Source organism: Euprymna scolopes, chromosome 11 (genome assembly GCF_053919585.1).
Source record: "Euprymna scolopes isolate OS-2025 chromosome 11, ASM5391958v1, whole genome shotgun sequence".
NCBI lineage: Eukaryota > Metazoa > Mollusca > Cephalopoda > Sepiida > Sepiolidae > Euprymna > Euprymna scolopes.
This window is the reverse complement of record NC_136492.1, coordinates 68,853,368-68,876,421: the sequence shown is the minus strand read 5'-3', so window position 1 is coordinate 68,876,421 and position 23,054 is coordinate 68,853,368. Positions and strand designations below refer to the sequence as shown.

General features: G+C 34.1%; 1 protein-coding gene across 2 annotated transcripts in view; it reads right to left on the bottom strand.

The window, feature by feature from the left end:
- Positions 1-23,054, bottom strand: part of LOC145287897 (uncharacterized) — a 129,060-nt gene that overhangs the window by 5,606 nt on the left and 100,400 nt on the right. For both annotated transcript variants that reach the window (XM_080135837.1, XM_080135838.1), the window contains 10 exons: positions 22,492-22,585; positions 21,981-22,153; positions 19,163-19,978; positions 17,349-17,390; positions 15,305-15,381; positions 9,370-9,553; positions 7,021-7,256; positions 4,497-4,613; positions 2,552-2,697; positions 6-149 (listed from right to left, as the gene is read on the bottom strand). In XM_080135837.1, the coding sequence (XP_079991963.1) occupies positions 6-149; positions 2,552-2,697; positions 4,497-4,613; positions 7,021-7,256; positions 9,370-9,553; positions 15,305-15,381; positions 17,349-17,390; positions 19,163-19,978; positions 21,981-22,153; positions 22,492-22,585 (2,029 nt within the window). The remainder of the gene's footprint in view (positions 1-5; positions 150-2,551; positions 2,698-4,496; positions 4,614-7,020; positions 7,257-9,369; positions 9,554-15,304; positions 15,382-17,348; positions 17,391-19,162; positions 19,979-21,980; positions 22,154-22,491; positions 22,586-23,054) is intronic.

The window sequence follows — 23,054 nt, the reverse complement described above, 5'->3', positions numbered from 1 at the left end:
CTTACCTTGCCGTACATAGAAGAGAACATAAGCACTACTTATATGGTCATCTCTCGGTCCTTGTTGACAAACTGTCTCATCATTATAATAGTACCAAACATTTTCTTTAGGATGCTTTGCATAGCAAGTGTAGTGGCCGGAATTAGAACCTGGTTGATAAAGAAAACAAAAAAAAAATACATAAATTACATTATGAAGTTTATTTCTTTACGTTATAATGAGACTAGTAATGTTACTCGGCATAGCTCCAATTAGAGGGAGAGATAACAGCCCATGAAACATCATAAGAACTAAAAGAGTAACTTGTGGGTAGATTTTTTTTCTAAGAACAGGTTTTGCTCCCTTTGTCCACTTAAAATTAAAATGTAGTTCATTTATACTACCTATAATGTCTATTATCCAAATCTCATAATCCATCCAGGAGTTGGATATATTTATTCCTAAAGACCGGGGAGACTTTTTCTCCTTTACAAAATAAATTAAACTCCTTTCGTGTCGATGTTCTAAATTTCATACAAATCTGTGTTAGTTTTTTTAATACGTGGGTAGATTTATTTTCAAAAGAGGTGTTTTCCGCAAATGTTGAGATTGATGGTCTAACTAGCTTCACAAAACAACAAATAAAATACTGTACATTTCGACATATAAGGTGACCGTCAAATAAGATGAGGTACAAAATTGGAGCAAATAAATTTATCATATGTTAGTTGTATAAAAGAACTGCTCTAAATCACGAAACCATGTTTGTTTAGCCTAGACTAGAGATTGTAACACCCGGTATCTTATGAAATATTGTTTTTAAAGATGATTTTTTAAATTTAAGAGTCGTCTTAGATACCAAAATATACAGTAAGTCATATTCGATATGTATAAAGATTATGACATGATAAATGTTTTGGAGTTAAATCATTTTAGTATCATATAGCAATTGGGAAAAAAAGATTTTAACACTTTTTTTTCATCTTAAACAATACAAAGAGAAAACATGGGTCATGAGCAATAAAAAACGGAAACAGTTTTGTAATGAATAATAAAAATAATTTTTTAAATTAAAGTATTTATAAAAATACTTCTTTCAGAAGCTTTTTTTATACATAATTGTAAACACTTGTTATTTAAAAACAAATATTAGCTTTCATTTTAAAAAATTTTATATTGAGGGACAAGTGAGACAGGGAAGTCAGTCCATGAAGAAAAAAAAAAAAAAAAAACAAGCTCCCCTAAAGCTAGTATGAATTGTTTGAAGGCTTAATGTTCAGAGTAAAATAAATATTGTCAGGCTTTCTGAGATAACCGGCATAAGAGAAGAGAAAGGCAAGATAAGAAAGAAAGAGAAAAAGAGGAAGAAAGGACAAAACAAAACAAGATAGAAAACTGGAGAGGAAAAAAAAATCAGACAAATAGTGACAAGAAAGTAAGGCTGCAGGGAGTCCGCAGAACTAAGATATTTGGGAATTAAAAAAAATTCTGCTAAAAATTCGAGCTCACATTCTAAAGATTACCATTTGAAGACAATTTCTGGTGCTCGTGTAGAATAATGACGTTTTAAACTAACGCATTTCAGGTGGAAACATTATTACATACTTACATGTTTTTTTTTTTAATTTTTTTTTTTACATAGGTATCACCACATTATCAAGGCCAAGAGGCTACTCAAGGATAAGGGTTAAAGAGTGTACAGTAGAAATTGGACAATATAATAATCATTAGTAATGAAAATTTGGTAAATTTGATAACTTATATGGAACGGCTCATCAAGAACTTATTTACGTTAGACTTGAAGACAACCATATTGTAGTCAGCCGGAAAGCAGGAAAACGGAAGACAATTCCACAGGCGTGCAGTTCTAAGAAAGAAGCTTTGTTCATGGAATCTACGTTTAGGTTTAGGCACAGATAAAGAGTGGGGGGAATTATTTGTATGTTATGTTAAAATAAATATAAATTCCAAAAATTATGAAAAATGTTTCAGTACATGTACTAGATGTATTTTTAGCAAAAACTCAACCACAATAATGTTCTAACATTTTGTTTAAAAATGGTGGATTGTAATTATTAGATCAAAATGATAGATTACAGTTACCTCCCTTGGATATTGCAAACTAACATTAAAACAGAATAAAACTAAAAACTTGATAAATTTTATTTTTCCTTGTAATTATTTTCCTACAGGATCATTTTTCACAATTTTTATAATTTATGTTAATTTCAATATGACATCTAAGTACATAATGTTTTCACCAGAAAGCATTGGTTTTAAGCATCACTGTTCTATACAAGCATCAAATTTCTCCCAAAAAGTTTCCTGCGTAACATGAAAAATTGTTTCATTTTGATAAAATCAGAAGACTAATGGAATAAATGACAGACAAGTGAACAGTAAGAAAAACACAAGTATTTTACAAATCATAATGAGAGAGTAAAAGAAATAATATTGTTGAAAGGCAGCAATAAAAAAAAAATTTTTTTTTAAATACACGAGTATTTCAGAAAGTTAAAAAACTAAAAGGGAGATAACCCACAAGTCGAGCGAGTGTGTGAGTAACCCTTACCTCCAAAATGACAAACGATGCTGTGTAAATCGTAATGTAAATGTGTTTTTCGTGGTCCAGAACTAAATTCCTTCACATCCAAATTGTCTAATGGGAAAGAGACCAAATTATCAATTTTTGTACTCGTCAATTCATGAAAGACAAATCTGAAAAAAAAAAAAAAAAATCCAAATCATCAATCCTCAAGTCAAAAAATCCGAAATAATTAAGTGGCAATATAATGTTTGTAAATCCTAATCATGATGAAAATTAAACCAGGTTTAACAAACACCTACTTAACAACAATTCAAAGTGTGTGTCCATTTTGTTGAATCATCCAGCATACATAACTTTTTTGATTTGTTGTCCTCATTTTAGTCATTGTTATTTTTTTTTTTTTTCATTTTCTTTCTTTGAAGATTGTAATGCTGGGTATGGGACAGCCAAACCAGCTGCCAACAGTCCTGTTTTTATTGAAACCAACCGAGAGCTCTTTTTAGTATCCTCGTTGTTCCCTTAAGTGCAATTATCTGAATTTCTTTTGCACTTGGTTCACCAAGAATATTAGTTAGGTAGGACTTCTTCATAAGCCCTGTGGCACCTATAATAACTGGTATGATTGATATCTCTCTAAGATTCTAGTTTATTTTCATACCATACATGAGATTTTGATATTTAGTCTGTTTCTCTCTTTCAGCTCTGTTCAGACCTCCATCATTATGGACACTCACTTCAACCAAGTTTGCCACTCGCTCTGACTTATTCCATATAAGTCGGGTTTCACAGCAGCATTTTTAAGGTAGGTGGCTGTAGGGATTACATGATTGTAATGTATGGTATATAAGTCATTTCCAACTGTTCTTTCAGGTTGATGTTCCCAGGACTTGCTGCTACATTGGATGTTTAATTTTTTACAGATGGTCCAGTGAAGTTACTTACATACTCCATCATGTCTTACTGTGTAGTAGCCATCCCCCAAAAGAACGTTGCAACTTGATATCAGATGACTCACACTTTCTAATTCTGTATGGCAGAATCTGCATTTGTTGTCATTACTGATCTGCATTTGTTGTCATTACTGATCTGCATTTGTTGTCATTACTGATCCCTGCCATCTTCTTGAATGCATTCGTCATCAATCCCTGATCTTGAGCAGCCAGTATAACCCTTTCCTGATCATGGTGGAGGGCTCCTCTCTTGAGCCAGTCCAAGGAACCTTCTTTGTCATTGTTATTTTCAATTTTGAGTTGTACTGTGTCTTCTAAATCGACAATACTCCTTTCCACCGAGCTCTAATGCATATAACCTATTAATTTCACAATGCTCTCTCAGCTCTAAATAATACATCACACCTCAACATAGCACGTATGCACAGCTCGTCTCCCTTGAAACAAACTCCTCCATTCTTCAAATGGTTTACATTTATGCACAAGTGGCAAGCACATGCAATCATTGAGGATGAAATCATCTATCACCATTTTTATTATTTTATTATTATTATTATTCAGCAGGTAAACATTACAAAACTTGAGCGTTTTGTCAGTAAACTCATGAGAATTTCAAATTAAACCTTTTATTTAATTTACTGGAGTAGACGGGTCTCATTTCATACATTTTAAACATCTAGTGAGATTTTTTTTTTTCAGGTCAAAGTTAAACATTTGATTTTACCACATTTACAGGGTTTTTTTTTATCAACAATGACTGGATGTGACACAAGATCAGCCTTAACACTGGGGAACCCCCATTTCCCCAAAAAGGAGGCATACTGGAAAGTTACAAAAATAGCCTTGACCGTCAGTATTTCCCAGTAGGAGTGCCTCAATAAACCAGTTCCTCACAAAAGAAATGATGCTTGAGAGGAAAGTCTCCTGAAACTACTCCGATCTGACCTAAGCCAGATTGGTAATCCAAATGACCTCATGCAATCATTCTCTTATTCAACACATCAGAAAAGTTGTCTTACCTTTTTAAGTAAATAATCAAATTATCTGGATACCTCCAAACAGTCATTGTTTTCTTAGCACGACAATTCTTGCAGCAGTTTGGACAATACCATGGATTGTGTTCATCTAAAGTCTCACTGTTGGCGAGAAAGAGAAAAAGAAAATAGTTTACTAGAAAAAAACTTTTTTTTTCTTCTTGAAGTTAGTTTGTATCATTTTGAAGAACGGTTCAGTTTTCTTCTGCCAAAAAACAAAAAAAAAAAAAAAAAACTTCATTCAAATAATTTGGATATTCCGCAGTCTACAAGCAGTTCAGCCCCTATGTAACAGACTCGACAATCAAAGTAGCCAGTCATCAGGATCAAGATCCATTATAGAACATTTTCTGATTGAACTAAAATATTGTATTTATATTTTTAACAAAATATAAAAGTTAAAGTAAATTGTTTGGGGCATTTTTTGATGGAAAAATATTCTTAGACAAATTTAATTTGAAAATGTTATTTTGTCTACATTTGGCAAGCTGTGGCGGAATCTGGTTTATAATTGTACTGTTATATATATATATATATATATATATATATATATATATATATATATATATATATACTTACAGACCAAATTCATTACAAGATGACAAACTTTTGGAAAAGGAACTTTTCCTCAGTTTTTCTTCATCCTTAAACATTTTCTCATCATTCAGCCAAATACAATCTATTATGCATTAACTGTCTCTCAAATCATGCCATCTTCTCAGTGGTTTACCTCTTTTTCTGCATCTTTCCACGGTTCCTTTTAGGTAAGAAGACCAAATCGACAGATCTTCAATATACTGTCCTTTCAAAATATGGTGTATTGCCTTACTTATAGAATTGTGTTGAAAAGACAGTGATTAGAGGTTCACTACCTGGTCTCAAAAGTTCGAAATAAAATTACGAATGTATATGGATATTTATGAATAGCAATGCAGAAAAACTGTAATGGTGAAAGAAAGTATAAAAGAAAACATTTGAAGACAAAATTTAGGTTACAAATCTTTAAAAAAAATCTATTTTTAAAAGACCTTTTACTTATCAAATCAACGGGGCTTGCAGCTAAATTTTAATGAAGATATCTGATAGTTTTAGGAGTGAATCTGCCCTTCTAAATAGAATGCAAAAGTGGAGCCATAAAACAGAAGAATTTAAGATAGCTGCCTCTCTGAACACAGAACTCGCATACCTGTTTAGTAACAATGCTTCAAGCAAACTACATTTCTCTTAAAATGAAGAAATTTATTTCAAGATCAATAGTAAACAAATGATATAAACTAATATATACATCACATAGAAACGAGAAATACAAACACGTCTTAGATGTTGTGGCATGACATGATAGACATGTCATTGTCTCGAATGATAGCTAAGGAGATGCAGTGGAACATCCAAACAGTCTTTTATGACTCGTTCTTACAATGGCTATCATCTGTTATATATATTGTATAAATAAAATTAAAACAAGCTGCGTGCGCGTGGTCCCCCTCGGGTGCTGACACCACAAAAAATAGTGAAGAAATGATGAATGTGAGAAGTGTGAAGGGCCAATATTGCCTTCACATTTTAGCCTAGTTTCAGAAAAATCTATTGGGGGGGGGGGGGTAAAAGTGTCATTTTTTGCAATTTTGGGGCATTTGTGACCCTTTTTGAGCTCCTGGGAACAGCAAATCCTAGTGAACATGGACATTCAGCACCATGAAAAACCACTATATAGTCAGACATATCAAGTTTTTGTTGAGAAATATGAAAAAAAGAGCCACAAAAAGGGGCGTTTCTAGCACTGAAAGTCCCTGTGGACATAAACCAGAATTTTGCCAGGGTCACCCATACTGGATTTATATTAAGAATGGGCTCCACATTTTGGCCAAGTTTCAGAAAAATCTAATGGATGGATCAAAAGTTATGGGGCAAAACATGTCATTTTTAGCCATTTGGGGGCATTTTTGACCTCTTTATAAGCCCCTGGGGACGCAACAGGAATTTTTGCAAAAATTTTCTTTTACTCTGTGCACATTTATTTAATGAAATACCATTTGCGGTAAAATTTCAGGAAAAACTAATGGACGGTTATCTAGCAATCATCCGGAAAAACAGACATATGCCACTGAAAACATAGGTCCCTCTCCGATAAATCAGGGGATCAATAAATATTGTCAATCGTTGGCTTTTATGCATTATAAGCTTTAGTATTAGGTCGATCTTGGATGAAGTTCTCCAGATGCAAAGTTGTCAATTGCATGATTATTTCTATCATTATCCTCAGACAAACCCATAAGAATATTCTTATCGAAGAATGTCTTTTCTAGTTCAAATTATTGTTACATTAGTACTGGGAATGCCCCAACTTATGTTTTCAGATTTTATGTTCCAGCATAATACATTTCTTATAGTGATAAAGTACTTCTTTAATATTTTACTCAATTTCATTCATCTTTCTTGACTAGTTTCTTAAATTCTATTTTGGCAATTATGTTTTATATACATATAAGAATTTTAGAACATTTCTTACCTTTGCATGAAAGCTCTAAAACAATCATAAATAGTCATGGGAGCATCTGGCCGTAGATTTTCCATGGATTCGTGATCCATGACATACTGCTGCATTAGTTCATCAAGTTGCTTAGTGGAGATCTTTTTCAACATCACTGTCAAATGGTCCCCAGGCTGCAATGTTATTCGGCCCATACGCTGGACAATACAACCTTGACACTGGTTGAAACTTGGACAGCGAGAACACTGTAAACCCTAAGAAAAAAAAAAAAAAAAAAAAAAAGAGAAATATTTGTATAAAATAAAAAATAAATAAATAAAACAACATACATTAGAGACAAATTACATATGACAAAAAAAAAAAAAAAAAAGTAAAAAAATTGTTGGGGGGGGGGGGGGATTTTTTAATCCTTTTATGATTTATTAACATGAATTTTATGGTATTTTTACAAATTTGGTTTGTTTCTTGACAGGTGAAGGACAAATGGCATTCTTTATCTAAAAGATTGTACAGCAAAGGAATCACTGCAATCTCTAAATATAAAGTTGTAGTTTCTCTGTTTGATTGTTTCTCCACAAACTCCTCCTTGGGTTTTGGACGCAGACCTCAACCATTCATATTCTGAAATTATATTACCCAAGATACTTGTATCAGTATATTTTATTTCTATCCAGGTGAGGTGTGTGTTAGTGCTAGAAATCCATTAAAATATATTTTACTACATTCTATTCATAATTTTAATATTATGGAAATTAAAAATAATAGAAATAATAAAAGGGGTTCAAGAGTTGGTGCAGGCGTAGACATGGATTCTCATTCACTACAAGAAAAACCAAGTGTTCCTGGCAGGTAGAAATTTATATAGGAGTAGAAATTTATATAGGATTAGAAATTTACTAATTATTTCAATAAATATCACTGTGCTTACCCCCTCCCCATTTCAATCAATGCAGAGTACATCATTGGATCCCATCTCAGAAATGTTATAATAAAAAGTAATGAAAAATGTCATATCGTGTTATGGGCAGGATATCAGGTTCCTCATCAAATCACAGAAGCATTTTAAAAGCATCTAAAAGAAATAACCGTCCCCTTTCTGTCTGCAAGCATTAGTATCAAAAATGAGTTTCGGGTGACTGTCTATTACCAAAAGTACTAGAGTTTTTTATCATTATTATTGTATGTCTTTATTTCAATATAATTTTATATGCTAACATATCACATAATAGTTCTTTAGAATGAGATTAAAATAGTATTAGTATACTTATTTTGTATCTACATTTTATGACTGGGGAAATAGTATTTTCCACTGGGGAGCCATGAATTTAACATCTATCCTGTTTTAAACAGCCCCATGGTAAACAGCTAATGATGTCCATTTTCTATTTAACAATTTAATATAAGGTTTTTGTTTTACTTTTATTTTCTTTCATTCTAATATACTTGAATTCCCTTTTTGTAATTGCAAATTTTCTAGCAATGAATTGGCTTATATATGCAAGTGCTACATATGTGAAATGTTGAACTTAGTATACCTAGGAATTTAAACTGCACTTTTCATTTTATGTTATTTTATAAAATATACACAGCTTTTTCAGACTATATATATATAAGTCATGAAAATATATATGGCAATTAAGCTACACAGAATATTCAGTGTTTCATTCTCGTGAGAATTCATAAGGTATTATGGCATAAGCCTGGCGAATTCTGACGAGAATGAAACACAGAATATTCTGTGTAGCTTAATTGCCATATATATTTTCATAACTTACTACCTAGCTTTACCTATGTATTGAGCACTGTTGAAGTAAATACTGAAAAATTTATGCATAAAATTATATCTTCGTATATTAATTTATGTGATTAAATGAAGTAGTCATATATATATATATATATATATATATATATATATATATATAAGTCTCTTGAAGTTTTACATTTGGATTTTACCGTCACTGGATTTTTTATCTTCCAGACTATCCATTTATGTGTAATCACCTTTTTCTTTACCATATTCCCTCTGCTTAACTTATTTTGTTTTCAAGTAAGATCTTTGACTTACTTGTTGTTTCATCAAATACTTCTGCATGCAAAATCCGATCCCGCATTTTGCTAATTCCTACCCTCTGATGAGAAGGAGAGTATTTCTTCGAAACTCCGCGGATTAAGGACTATCCATTTATCTAGTGTTTCCTTTTCAGATTAAATATGTTTTTAACTCATTTCAAAGTGTTTTTTAACATATTTTATCAACTGTTTGCTCATATATATATATATATATATATATATATATATATATATATATGACATACTGTCTAGACGTAGAGGGTCGAGTAAACACACGAGAAAAAAGTTGAGGCCAACCTCTTCTGTTGTGAAGACAATGGTGTATTCAAGCAAGGCTGGAACAACTTGGTCGACGGATGAGTACAAAACATTTCCACTGATGTTGTTGGGCAGATAAAGAATGTGCGGATGACCGACTAAAACAAGTTGGGCCGAGTCAGTTTTATTCAGACACCGAAATGCAATGGGTACAGCAAGAATTCTGAAATGGTAAAAGAAAAGCTTTTAAATTTTTAGACAATGATGCGACAAAAAAAAAAAAAAAAATTCTGATTCATTTTTTTGTGTTTATTCAATAAAAATTACGCCTGCGCGCTTGATTTTTTTTTATCTGATTTTTTTTATTGCAACGATTCTGAATTGTATTAAGGATTTCATATATGGTATTGGGGAGCAGGGGCTTTATTAAAAATAATCTGTTTTTCAATAAAATTGATTGGACGTCTCATGAAATCTTTATAAATAATAAATTTTAAAAAATGATTCAGTTGAAAATTACCTACACAATACATAGTTTTTTTTTTTTCAATTATGGTTTAGGGTTCTTTAATATAGCAGAGGCACCTGTATAAAATAATTGGTTTTATGTTTTATTTTGTTATTTCTAATGTAGTTATACAAACAGGAATTCTTTCTCGCTGTTACATGTTCATTTCACCATATTAATATTTTAAAAATGTTTAAAAGATGAATTAAAAAAGTTATCAAGATAATTTATTTTATCTAATACAGTACCATAATTATGAAAACAGAAACGGTAATGAAAAATAGATAGTGGGCCTGTACTTTGTTGCCTGATATTATTTGTTGGATTGTTTTTTGACAAATGACAAAGTATGTATATGGAATAAATCTGATTAAGTGCAGTTAAAAAAAACAAAAAAAACAGAAAGAATTATTCTAAAATATTAATTTATATAATTATTAAAATTTTTAAAATATATCTATCATTTGTTACTGAAGGGAGAGAAGAATGCATTTTGTTATTTTATAGTTATTTTAAATGGTGCATTGAGAAATATATATTTTACTAAATATTTGAACCCAGTGATTTGAGTAGCAGGAAGATGCCATGCGACTGAAAGAGGGTTTAATCTTAACACTCCTTTGAGATATTACTAATAAAAATAAAACTGATCAAATGAAACAAGTTAAAAATCAATTGGAAATAAACCTAATTTCCCTATCTAATTGACTAAACAGATATTCTGATCTAGTCTTGGGTTAGTAAGCTATCAAATCTTGCTATCAAATATGATGCTATGATACTTACATACACACATACACACACACACATATATATATATATATTTAAAAGAGTGTAGCCATCAATAATTGTGGGTTTTTCAGCCTTTTATCATTTTTTATTTTAAAATATTTTTATAACGCGTTTCAAGCCTTGTTCAGCTCTCTTCAGATATTTTTATATTAAGTTTTTAAGTGAAAGGTTAAAATGTTATTTTGGAGACCATTTTACATCTGATAACACTGAATGTGTTTTTTAGAGAAATGCCAGTCTCAGACTTTCTGTCACCAATAGAGTCCAATCAGAATTATGTTCATTAGTGGGGAGGGGGCTTTTGGTCCATTTGGTGAAGATTTTTATGGTTTTTTTATGACTTTCTTTCTTTTTTTATATATACGCGCACACACACACACACATATGCATGTAGGCACATACACACGTATATACACAGGAATACATGTAGGAGCACATATATATAAGGAGCCTCCACAGCTTCAGCAAGAGCTGCTGAATCTACTGAAGCGAGGGTCAGACGACTTGCTCAAGACAACACATCTAAAGCCGCCGCGCGGTAATCTCAGCCACCAGAAGCTTGAAGGCAACGAGTGCAGGCTAAAATCGGAGATTTAATGCCTCTCGCAGCAACATATGCCCTTCACCGGAGTTTTGGTTAGGCAGAGCATTGAACTATGGTGCAGACTATGACTTCTCGACCTTCAGAGTGGACCCCTTCTGCAAGAATTCATAGTCGACATGGCAGCAAAAATGGAGTCTGAAAGACTCCTATACATTTGGCTTCACCAAAAACAGCTTCGGTTGTCTTCATACATACATCTGCACAATGGCGTGAGAAATGGAACTGACCCTAACACTGTTGGAAAACTGAGAATTCTTCCGTCCATATACACGGGTGGGCCAAGTTATATTCACGCTCGCACACAAGACGCAATGCCGTACGTCTGCTATTACAGCCGACCTGATTTGTTTATTACCGTCACCTGCAATCCATCGTGGGAAGAAATGAGATGAACTGTTTCTGAGCCAAGAACACTACGATCGACCTGATCTCATTGCCTGGCTTAAATTGTCATGGGTGAAGTCTACGGCCGGGTAAGGTGCCATATATTCACCGTAGAGTGGCGAAAAAGAGGTCTTCTGCATGTTCATATCTGGCTTTGTGAATGGATTCCATCCACTGATATCAATAAAATTATCCCAGCCGAGATTCCCAATCCTGGATTGGACCCACAGCTTTACAAAATTGTCAAAGCAACGATGGTTCATAGACCCTGTGGTCCTGGCCAGAAAGCTCAATCATGCTGTAAAAAAGAACACTGTGTGTGCTTGTGGCTACCTATGCAGATTTGTCACTGCAACACAAATGGCATGTGATGGTTACTCGTTTTCCAGGCATCCAGGTGATGTGGACCATATTATGATAGTCAATCGGAGCACTGTTGATAACTGATGGATAGTATCATACTGGGATATTTTTCTTGGACGCACCCGGTGGCACAGGAAAAACGTTTGTCACCAAATTAATACTTGCCATGTGCGATGGAGTGGAGCTGTCGCTATAGCTGTTGCAACCTCTGGAATCACAGTAACTTTACTCCCAGGTGGCAGAACAGCATATTCAGCTTTAAAATTGCCCATCAACTACACACAAACTGAATTTCCAACATGCAACATCGAAAAGAATTCGGATAAAGCTGTTTTGTTCTGCAGATGCAAACTCATCAAATGGGATGAATGCACGATGGCGCACAAAGTTGCGTTTAGAAGCATTGAACAGGAGCCTTCAAGGTTTACGCAACTGCAACAACATCATGGGTTGATTAACAGTTCTGCTGTGTGGAGATTTTCGACAAACACTTCCTGTTGTCCCAAAAGGGACACTCGCTGATGCTGTTCAGGAATGACTGAAATCATTGATACTGTGGGATCAAGTTCACCATTTAAACCTCACAACAAATATGCATGTCCACCTTATCCGCAACCCGGATGCTGATAATTTCTCTACTGCACTTCTGGAACTTGGTGAAGAACGTACTCCCGCAAACAGTGAGGATTACATAAATGTTGAAACGCCAACCCACATTATTATATCAGGCAGTTTTCGAGAACATTCAGAAAAACTGCAGGGACTTTGATTGGCTCGCCACAAGACGGATTCTGGCTAAAAAAAAAAAAAAAACGCCTCCATCAATGCCGTTAATCACAAGCTTTTGGAACTTATCCCGGGAGAGGAACGTGTCTATAAGTCCATTGACCACACACCTGATACTGATGATCTGGATGATTACACGGAGTTGCTAAACTCCCTAGAAGCACCTGGCCTGCCACCCCACATGCTTTGACTTAAGATTGGAGCTCCTATAATGCTCGTTCGTAACCTCATACCACCAAAGCAATGTAACGGCACCCGCCTCGTGGTGATGTCCCTGTCACCCAATATTATTGAGGCCAAAATATTGACTGACTGCGGAAAAGGAGAAACGGTGCTAATTCCGATGCTACCCCTATATCTATCAAATCCAGACCTGGACATCTACTTTAAGCGATTGCAGTTCCCTGTGAAACTGTGCTTTGCTATGTCCATCAACAAATCAGAGCCACACCTTTGACGTTGCAGGCATTCATTCACAGGAGCAATGTTTTTATCACAGTCAGCTCTATGTAGCTGTCTCACATGTGGGCTCACAATCCAAACTATTTATGTTTTCTCCAAAAACACTTGCTAAAAATGTTCTTAAAAAGGTTTTATAATTTCTCAACAATTTTACACCTATATTTCTCCTCTCTTAACCATGTTTATTCTTTCTTAAACTTTGCCAGCACACAGTACAGAGTTCACTAACCTGAAGTTCTTTTTTTTTTTGTAACAAAATGAAAACAGTTTCATGTATTTACACATTAATCTTTAGGAGAAAGGGAAATTGAAACCGATTAAACAGAGTAAAAATGTGAATTTGGCAAAACCTAGATTGCCCTTAAATATATTCAGAAGCATTCAGTCCTTATAATCCTTTCGTCTTTATTCGGTTGCCAACTCTGCAAAATTAGATTCATTATGAGCAACCCTAAACAATTGTGTTGGCTGTGGAATAAAATTTTAGCAGTGCAACAGTAAATTATGTTTCTGTTTTTGACCGTCCATTGAACAAGCAACTGATCCTAAAGAAATTGCAGAACAGTCTACACACATATTTTGTGAAAATGTGATTCAGAGTTTCCTTAGATGTCGGCTTAACAAAACACAGGCCTCAACAACCAAGCACAAGTAGTATGCTCGGCAACATAAAGTAAGGAATTTTTTGCCATAGTTGACTAATTGTAGAACTATCCAGTTACAACCACATAAATTCTTACAACGAATTGATAGTCGATGTTGATCCTGTGGTTTCTTTCGCATGCAGTTAAAAAAATCATTGCTCCCAAAACCTTGCTAAAGTAGTTGGTTTTCAGCAGGAAGAATAGCTGCTAAGGGGAAAATCAATGAAATCAGATTATTGGTGGCACGTTGTATTCACTATGTGGAAGCTACATTGGTCAGTAAGGTGTCAATATAACCAAAATTTACTAAAATAATTTTAGGATTACAAAAAAAAAAATACTGAATTTACCAAAGATACAGACAATAAGCGTAAAAATGGCATTAAATCAACCCCCGACCAAGATCGGGTATTACTGCTATATTTTTTAACATTGGTTGATAACGTATTATCAAGATTACAAAGATAAATGGTCAATACATTGTGATGTCATATAGATCCTCTCATAATTCAGACATTTCAACACAATTTTGATAAGAAATTGCAATTTTTTTTATCTTAAAACCAATTACCTTTTTTGATTAAATTTCTGGACAAGAACTGTTTTACGCAAAAATTTCTGGACAAGAACCGTTTTACGCAAAAATTTCTGGACAAGAACCGTTTTTTTTCTTATTTAAAAGAAAAGTGGAGAGCTCATATCCATGAAAGGCTCTAATGATTTAGGCAAAATTCCATTTTTTGTTTTTACTTGGGAGTCACCACTTATCAAGGCCCAAAGGCCACACGAGGATAAGGGTTAATTGATGCAAGACAGTGCAGTGATTATTAATAGTGTAAAATGATAGAATTTCATTATTTATGGCGACAGCTCAACAAGAACTTGTTTACATTGGATTTGAAGGTTACTATGTTGTATTCAATTGGGAAGCAGGCCAGCAGAACAGTGTTTCAGAGGCGGGCAATTCTAGGAAAGAAGTTTTGTTCATGAAATGTGTGTTTAGATTTAGGCAGTGGGAGAAATTGTTGATAGTGGTTGTAGCTAGTCAAATTATTTTGTGAAAAATTGGCAAGGGTGAACCATAGATTAAAGTTAAGTTGAGCATTTGCCATTAAAATAACGAGCAGAGACAGGCTCGCAACGTCTCTTCTGTGGGAAAGAGAAATGCAATTAAGAGAAAAGGACATCACCTAATAGATTTCGAAAACAGGATAGGGCCCACCAAACAGCTTCTGCCCAGATGAGGCAACAGTACTCTATTTTAGGACATACTTGGCTTTTATACAGATATAGGATTGTATTGGCAGTACTGAAGTGGTAGTTTTGATGCATAATAAAACAGACAAAGTAAGAAAATACTGAATAACCAAAATGTTTTAAGAAAAAACTTTTTTTTTTCTTAATCAGTTAAGGATTAAACAAATACATTACCTAGTTCTTAATCTTTTGCTGTCTGGATCAGCCAGGGGAACAAATTCTACTGAGGGATTAGCAAATGCAAGACATACCTAAATAATAGAAAAAAATAAGGAAACATTCAAGATAAAAGTATTAACAAAAAAGAAAATATGGCACAGTTGTGGCAAATGGAGTCAGAAGATATGGCACATGTTAGAAATTTCAGAATGCAAGGGCGATAACCGCGTGATTTACAATCACGCGATTATTTCAACCAATGGTATTGCGTTGATTCAGTTGCTGCGGAGGATGCAGAAGTGGCGGGAATTTTGTGTTTCAAAAAACAGATTTCAACATGACGTCCAACAAAGCAGACACGCGTAATCTCGCTCTTTGCCTGGTGAACTAAGGCATGGTTCTACCCCATTTATTTCTCCGTTCATTTAAATGTGGATACTAGCCAGAGGCTAAAATGTTCTACGGAATAATTACTTCATTATCATTGCCCGCAAGGGGGCATATTATTTTATGAACATCGATCGCAAAGTGCGTTGTTCGTATCGACAGTCTGGAAGGATTTCGAGAACCCTCAACCAATTCTACGAGCGGCCGATTCTACCAGCATCTTCAACAAGAAGAAAACTACCTTCGCCTTTCAAGGCATGAACTACAACTACCTTCGCCTTTCAAGGCAAGATCTACCCGCCATTTGGCAGAAGCTAAAGAGGGCACTCTTTTGCAATATGGACTCCTCTTTTACCCTTTTGTAAATAAAATTATTCTTGGATTTAAGGTGAGCCTTTGTTGCTTTTCTGAGTCTTTCATTCTGCCATAGGCAAAAACGAGTAAGAGAATTTCTTACACACAGTTGTGACAAGGGGGGGGGGCAGAAAATATGGCACAGTTGTGACAAGGGGAGATCAGAAAATATGGCACAGTTGTGACAAGGGGGGATCAGAAAATATGGCACAGTTGTGACAAGGGGGGATCAGAAAATATGGCACAGTTGTGACAAGGGGGGATCAGAAAATATGGCACAGTTGTGACAAAGGGGGGGGTCAGAAAATATGGCACAGTTGTGACAAAGGGGGGGGGGTCAGAAAATATGGCACAGTTGTGACAAAGGGGGGGTCAGAAAATATGGCACAGTTGTGACAAAGGAGGGGGGTCAGAAAATATGGCACAGTTGTGACAAGGGGGGTCAGAAAATATGGCACAGTTGTGACAAGGGGGGGTCAGAAAATATGCCACAGGTGTGGCAAAGGGGGGGATCAGAAAATATACCACAGGTGTGGCAAAGGGGGGAGTCAGAAAATATGGCACAGTTGTAACAAAGGAGTTAGGGTTACAGCTACTTTTATAATTAGTCACTAATAAAATATACCTCATCCTCAGGTTTGGTCTTTATACGATCATCTACATAGCTGCTTATCTTTCACAGCCACTGTTGTTCTGTACAGAAACAAAAGCGAAAGTCTTCTATTCTCAGGCTTAGTGACAAAATACTCCTCTTGTGCGAAGCTCAAAAAATAGCTAGCATCTGAAAATGGTAAGCCTCTCTTCAATAGTTTTGTCCCATAAGGATTTTTTCCTTTTTAAAATATGGAGTTGAAAATGCAACCTCATTTTTTATTATTTTGTAAGATGTAATCATAATGAACATATAATAGTGTGTGTGTGAAACTAAGATCATCCAAGATAAAAAAAACAAAGGAATAAAAACACAAGCATCTGTAGTTGTATAGCATGTGTTTTGGAGAATTAAAAAAAAAAATGTCTGATATCATTATGTAACTAGTGATTTCTTCCATTTTCTACTGGCTATCCAGTTTGACTAACTTCAGTTAATTCTCATTGTCTAAAAGTCTAAAAGGACTCCTAGCTAATTCTCTTTTTGCCCACACACTTCAATCATTACTGACTGATCCGTTTTCAACTTGTCTCATTCTCAAATTCTTTAATCCTCAGTTTATGCGAAACATTCATGAAGACAAAATAGCTAAAAATTTTAAAACATCAAAGTAAAATAAATTGAATTTGATTATGACAAATGACAGAAGAAAAAAAAAAAACTTACCGGACAAGTATAAGAAAAAACGCTGTGATGTTTAAGGGACATCTAAAATAAAAAGAAAAGCAAATTAATATTTTACAATAAAATAAAAAATTTCAAATATTATTCATAAAGAATAATATATCTTGCAAATAGTTTAAAGGACAAGGGAGATAATTCCAATAATTCAAACTTCAAAATTTTAGGAAATCATTTTTTTTTTTTTTTTTTTTTTTTTTTTTTTTACATGGGGAGTGAATGGCATTGGAACTACTCAAATTCATCACTGATTGACTTTCCCTTAAAATAGCTCACCAAAAAGAGTTTCAAATTAGCCTTGTACATCATAATGTCTACAAACTCCCATTACTCGCTTAAAATCATTTTCTTTATAAAAAATAAAATTATTTGATCAATTCATGTGATTTTTGGTGTATGACATTTTCTTTCTGTCACGGGTACATACACTATAAAGATTTTCCTTTAATTTTGTTTTTTCACGAGGGAGAGAGTTATGAAATAACATGAAATAATTTTGTGAAAATAAAAATTGTTGCACCATTTATTTCTATAAATTTACAAAGTTTATATATTCTTAGGTCAAAGATGGAGAGAGAAATATTTCAGATTAGACAAAACTGTCAAGAGATATTCTATCTACGATTCAGTTATTGTCCTACAAAACCAATGTTTGATTCTAGTTTAGTTTTCTTGCACTGTTAGTATATGTTCTTAGTAAGGAAATAAAACATAATTCGATTGGATTCATTTGAGAAATTATGATGTTGTTCCATATGAAAAAAAAAGTGGTGAAAAATTTATATGATGGAAACAAAATATATTGCATAAATTAATAAAATAGGTTTATTTTTAAATAAAATCAAATTTTCATGGCTAAACATGGAACAAGTGTCTAGCGAGGCTATTTTGAAAACGATCTCCATAAACAAGGGAGATAATTCCACATAATTGAAACTTGCGAGATTTCCTTTTTTTCAGCCTTGTATGCCTACATATACCCATCAATTGCTTCAAAATTTTCTTTATAAAAAAAACACTTGATCAATTTATGTGATTTTTGGAATATAATATTTTCTTTCAATCAAAAATGTATACAATATACAGATTTTTTATTTTTGTATTTTCATCTTCGGCAGCAAAATTATTTTATCTGACCAAAATAATTTTCAAAATAACACCACTTTAAGGGAAGTAACTATTCATTAAGGAGATAAAATCTTATTTTTGTGTTGCAGTCATAAATTACAAGCGGGGCCTGACTTTGTCCGGTCGTAAAATATGCTTATATATGATATTTTAATTTGTCCAGATTTTGTACTTTATTATCATAGAGTCGTGATTTCAAAAGTAAAAAAAAAAAGTATTTGGGTGCCATCAGCTAGAATCGAAACTGAAAGCAAAACTGTAGCATTCAAAGTTGATCACGTTACTACTGTAACAACGTAACTTAAAAGTTATGATTAAAAATAAATTAAGATGAATGCCCAAATTCTATGACAATTTTTTCAATCTGGACCCATTTTTGATCCCTTAAAAACTATTTTAATGGGGCTAAAGACCCATAAAAGAACAGCCCATAAAAAATCCAATCATTTGAGGACCCTAGCGCCGCTCTGCGACTTTTAGTTTCAGAAGAGATAGAGTTTGAAAATATGAAGACAGACAGACAGTGAATTTTATAAATTAGATTACTAAAAAATATAAACCTAATTCCGGACAACAGCAGGTAGAGATAGATCGGATAGGGGCCCCATCAAATAAAACAATGTGGCAAATAATCGGGTTGCAAAACCACTTTTCATTTGCACGAATCTTACCTCGAGGCAACTGTGGCAAAATGTGCCACCACATGATGCGTGCACCATAAGACCAGTGTCGAGTAGCTCTTCAAGACAAATGGCACAGGACCGCCAGTGTTCAGCCATTGGAGGCAAACTGCTGCTAGATACAACAGCTTGCTGCTGTGGTTGGTCACACGTGTCCAGGTTCGGCTCCCACGGCATTGGAATGGCCACACTAGAGGAGTCAGTCATGGGTGGAGGCCAATCCCACATGTTGGGAGAGTTAGTGAGGTTCACCTCAGATTTGGAACGAGACGACTGCTGTTGCTGTTGTGATGTGATGGAAGAATCGCACAAATCTGAATCTTCTTTCATGGCCGAATCGGGAAGGACAGACGATGATGAGGAAGAAAAACATTTGCTGGTCCCTGAAGCTATCTCGTCTGTCGGTGTGGGTATTGTTGATCCTGACGATTCGACTTCGGCAGAAAGAGGGGTTTTCAACTTACATGAAGTGGTCGTCACCTTGTTTGCGAAGCTAGTGGCATAGGTAGTGTCGGCAGAAGTATTCGAGGCAGCCGATGATGCCATGGTGGTTGAAGGAGTAGTGGGCGGGGTGAAAGAGTCAAGGGTGAAGGTGTCCATGTTGGTAAAGATGTCCGGTGATGAGGATGAGCATGTTTGCATGGTGGTAGCTAGTTCCTCTTTCGCAGAAAAACTGGAAGTAACGGCTGTCAGGTCTCCAACGCTATCTGTTGGAGAGCTGCCGAGAGAACTGGGAGGAGCAGCCATTTCAAATGCGTAGATTTTTCGGGCCGAGTCATTAACAAAACGCAACAGAATATTATCATCCTGGAAATAAACAAAACAAACATTAAAAATATTTGCATCAGAAATGAAAAGAAATTTTCATTAGCATTTAACAAATACATATTCAACTATTTTGAGCATTTTCAATAGCAAGTTGATTCAATTATCAATTGAAGGAGAGAAACCAGAGAAATGATTTCAATGGTTAGAACATGTGAAATATCACCTGCCTGAAATGTGGATAAAAGATAGCAAGTGAAAACCTGTGAACGATAACTTAGTAAAATCCCCAAACTAATATTGCATTAATGAATTTTAGATATGAGGATTGTTTATTCATATTATTTGGTTTCTTTAGACTACTGTTCTCATCTTGAGTGTTATTTTCACAGCATTTCGGTTGATATAACCGCCGATCTTCTTTACGTGTATCTTGACGAACTCGGGAATTTGGACAGAACTTCAAACCAAACTATTTCACGGGTATAGCATGCTTTCGTTCCGTCAGTTATGACTGGATAGAGGTCCTAAGTAATTTACAATTGATTTTTCCAAGTACTCTAACCACCGCGCCAACTGTAAAAGTGATATTTCCATGAAGGTGTAATGTCCAATTCTCAGTGTGGGCAACCAAAAAATTACTTAGGATTTGTATCATGGAATGAGAACATGCTATCCCCATCAAGTAAATAAAGGATTCTGTTTGAAATTCCATCCAATTCTGCCAATTACCTCATTTTGTCTTACAGTAAATATTACAAAATACAAAGAGTACACCCTTCCTCCCCAAGTGAAAACAAATTCTGGTAAAATATGAATGAATTAATAGTCGTCACAAATACACTTGTACCTTTGTTTTCATGTCCAGTAATCATCTTCCACACCTATTTTAATAAATGGTATATCAATAAGATCAAAAACTGCTTTGAATCACAACAGAACTCAAGACATGTTGCACGCATAAAGGAGTTTGGTATACTTTCAAATTAAAACTTTATAACAATAATGAATAGTAAGCATCAGCTTTGTGTAAAAATGTTATGACAATGTCATTTCTTTTTTAAATATTTAAAATGATTATATGCCTTTACGAAATGTTAAATCTTGATAATTATAAAATTCTGTGGACCATTCATGCATCCTTGCTTGTTTGAATCTTGTCTTCAATGATCGGGCGATTCCATCTTTTATAAAAGGGATGACAGGTGAATTTTATATATATGGGCATGGCTCTCAGAGGCTAAGGAATGAGGGTGGAGAGTTGTACGTTTTGGTCTCAATTCTAGCTAATGGCACCTAAGTCATATTTTTTTTTATAGTTTTGATCTCTCTACTATATATTAGATTCAATATAATAATCAATAGAGAATTGTCTCTATAATAATAAATATGTAATCTGCATGAATTAAAATATATTTAAGCATATCTTACAATTGGGCAATGCAAGGTGGCCTGTTAGTATTTAGATAAAAATTTATTAGTGTTATATATATATGTGGATGCTCAGGCATGTTTTGTAAGTCAGAGTATGTTTATCCTAGTGTACCGACTTCTCAAAATCACATCTGGCCTTATGTTTAATCTGGTAAGGAAGTAAATAATATGCTTGTTATGGGGTAAGCTGATATTTTAAGAATAACGAACTTGCCCAGAGACAATACAGTAACATCAAATATGCTGTGGGTAGTGATTCATGGCAGTTATGACATGATTCTGTAATATACTTTTGCTAATACATTTTTTGTTAATTATACGACTAATTTTGTCTGGATTATTACTGACCTGCAAAACAAACAATATTGAACCATCAACCTCCAAAAGACTCATTTAAAACTGATAATTACTTAGCACTTTTCCATTAGATTGAATGTTCAATTTTCAGTTTTGGTGACATTAAGAATACAATAACAAATTACTTAAGAATTTTACCCAGTCATGAAGTTCCGTTCAAAGTTCTGTATGGATTTCAGAGTTCAAAAAGATACACTTAAAAAATTGTAGAGGTTACAGCAGTCTAAATAATCCAATGGTCTGTCTTACTTACCAAGACCCTAGTGATGTGACTGTCAACCACTTCAACCATGATGATATCACAGTCAGGCTGGCTGGCTATTTTGCGCAGCTCACATTTTGCTTTATAGATGTTATCATTCTTGTTTAGATTCAACAGGTAACGCACTGGGGGCATAGAACGAACTTGAGGCATAAATATGACACCTGAAATAAAAATTTTAAAAAATAGTCAATTGGATAGAAACATTAAAATGAAAAAAAACTGTTGCTGTTTACTAGTTTTCGATCAGACTTAAACAGGTCAAATTTGGTAAGAAGAATATGCTACCTAACTAGCATATTCACTTTGAACAATTTCTCTCTGATTTTTAACCATAGCTATATTACACAAAATTAGCTTTCTCAAAAGTTTTGAAAATACCCATCATTTTAAAATCAAATAACTAAAAAGATTCTTTTACAAATGATAATTTGTTTATTTCTACCAGAAAAAAAAAAAAAATCCAGAAGACAAAAAGAAACAACAAAACCAAAGAACTTACAGAGTTGCCGTTCCATCGCATGAGGTATTGGAACTGATAAATACATAAACGGTTCGTACGTAACGGATACATGAAAGCATTCAGAACAAACAACCTACAAAAAGAAAAAGAAATATGAAACTGTTAAATAAAAAGCAATAAGAATTCATAAAAAAATAAAGTAAAAAATAATACCAAACTATTTCTCATACTGAAGGGTATCAATCGCAAAAGGTGTGTCATATCTACTAATGTCAGGTCACTCAATGAGACTTGCATCATCACGAGGACACAGTTAGACACAAAGTCAGGTTTTATGTAGGGAAGATCCACCATCCTAAAAAGGAATATTGAATATTTTACAGGAGGAAATCATAGATTAGAACTAAGTCAACTAACAACCATAGAAATAATGATAGCATTAAAAAAAAAAAAAACTAGCAACCTCTCTTAAGATAGAGACTGTTAAGAGAAGAGGACATCTTCCAATAAGGTCTGCCTAGTACTTAAATTGGTCACTGTTTGAGAATAGTAAATGATGTAAGCAAACACTCCATGTCATGGGGGTGGTTAATGCAATCCAT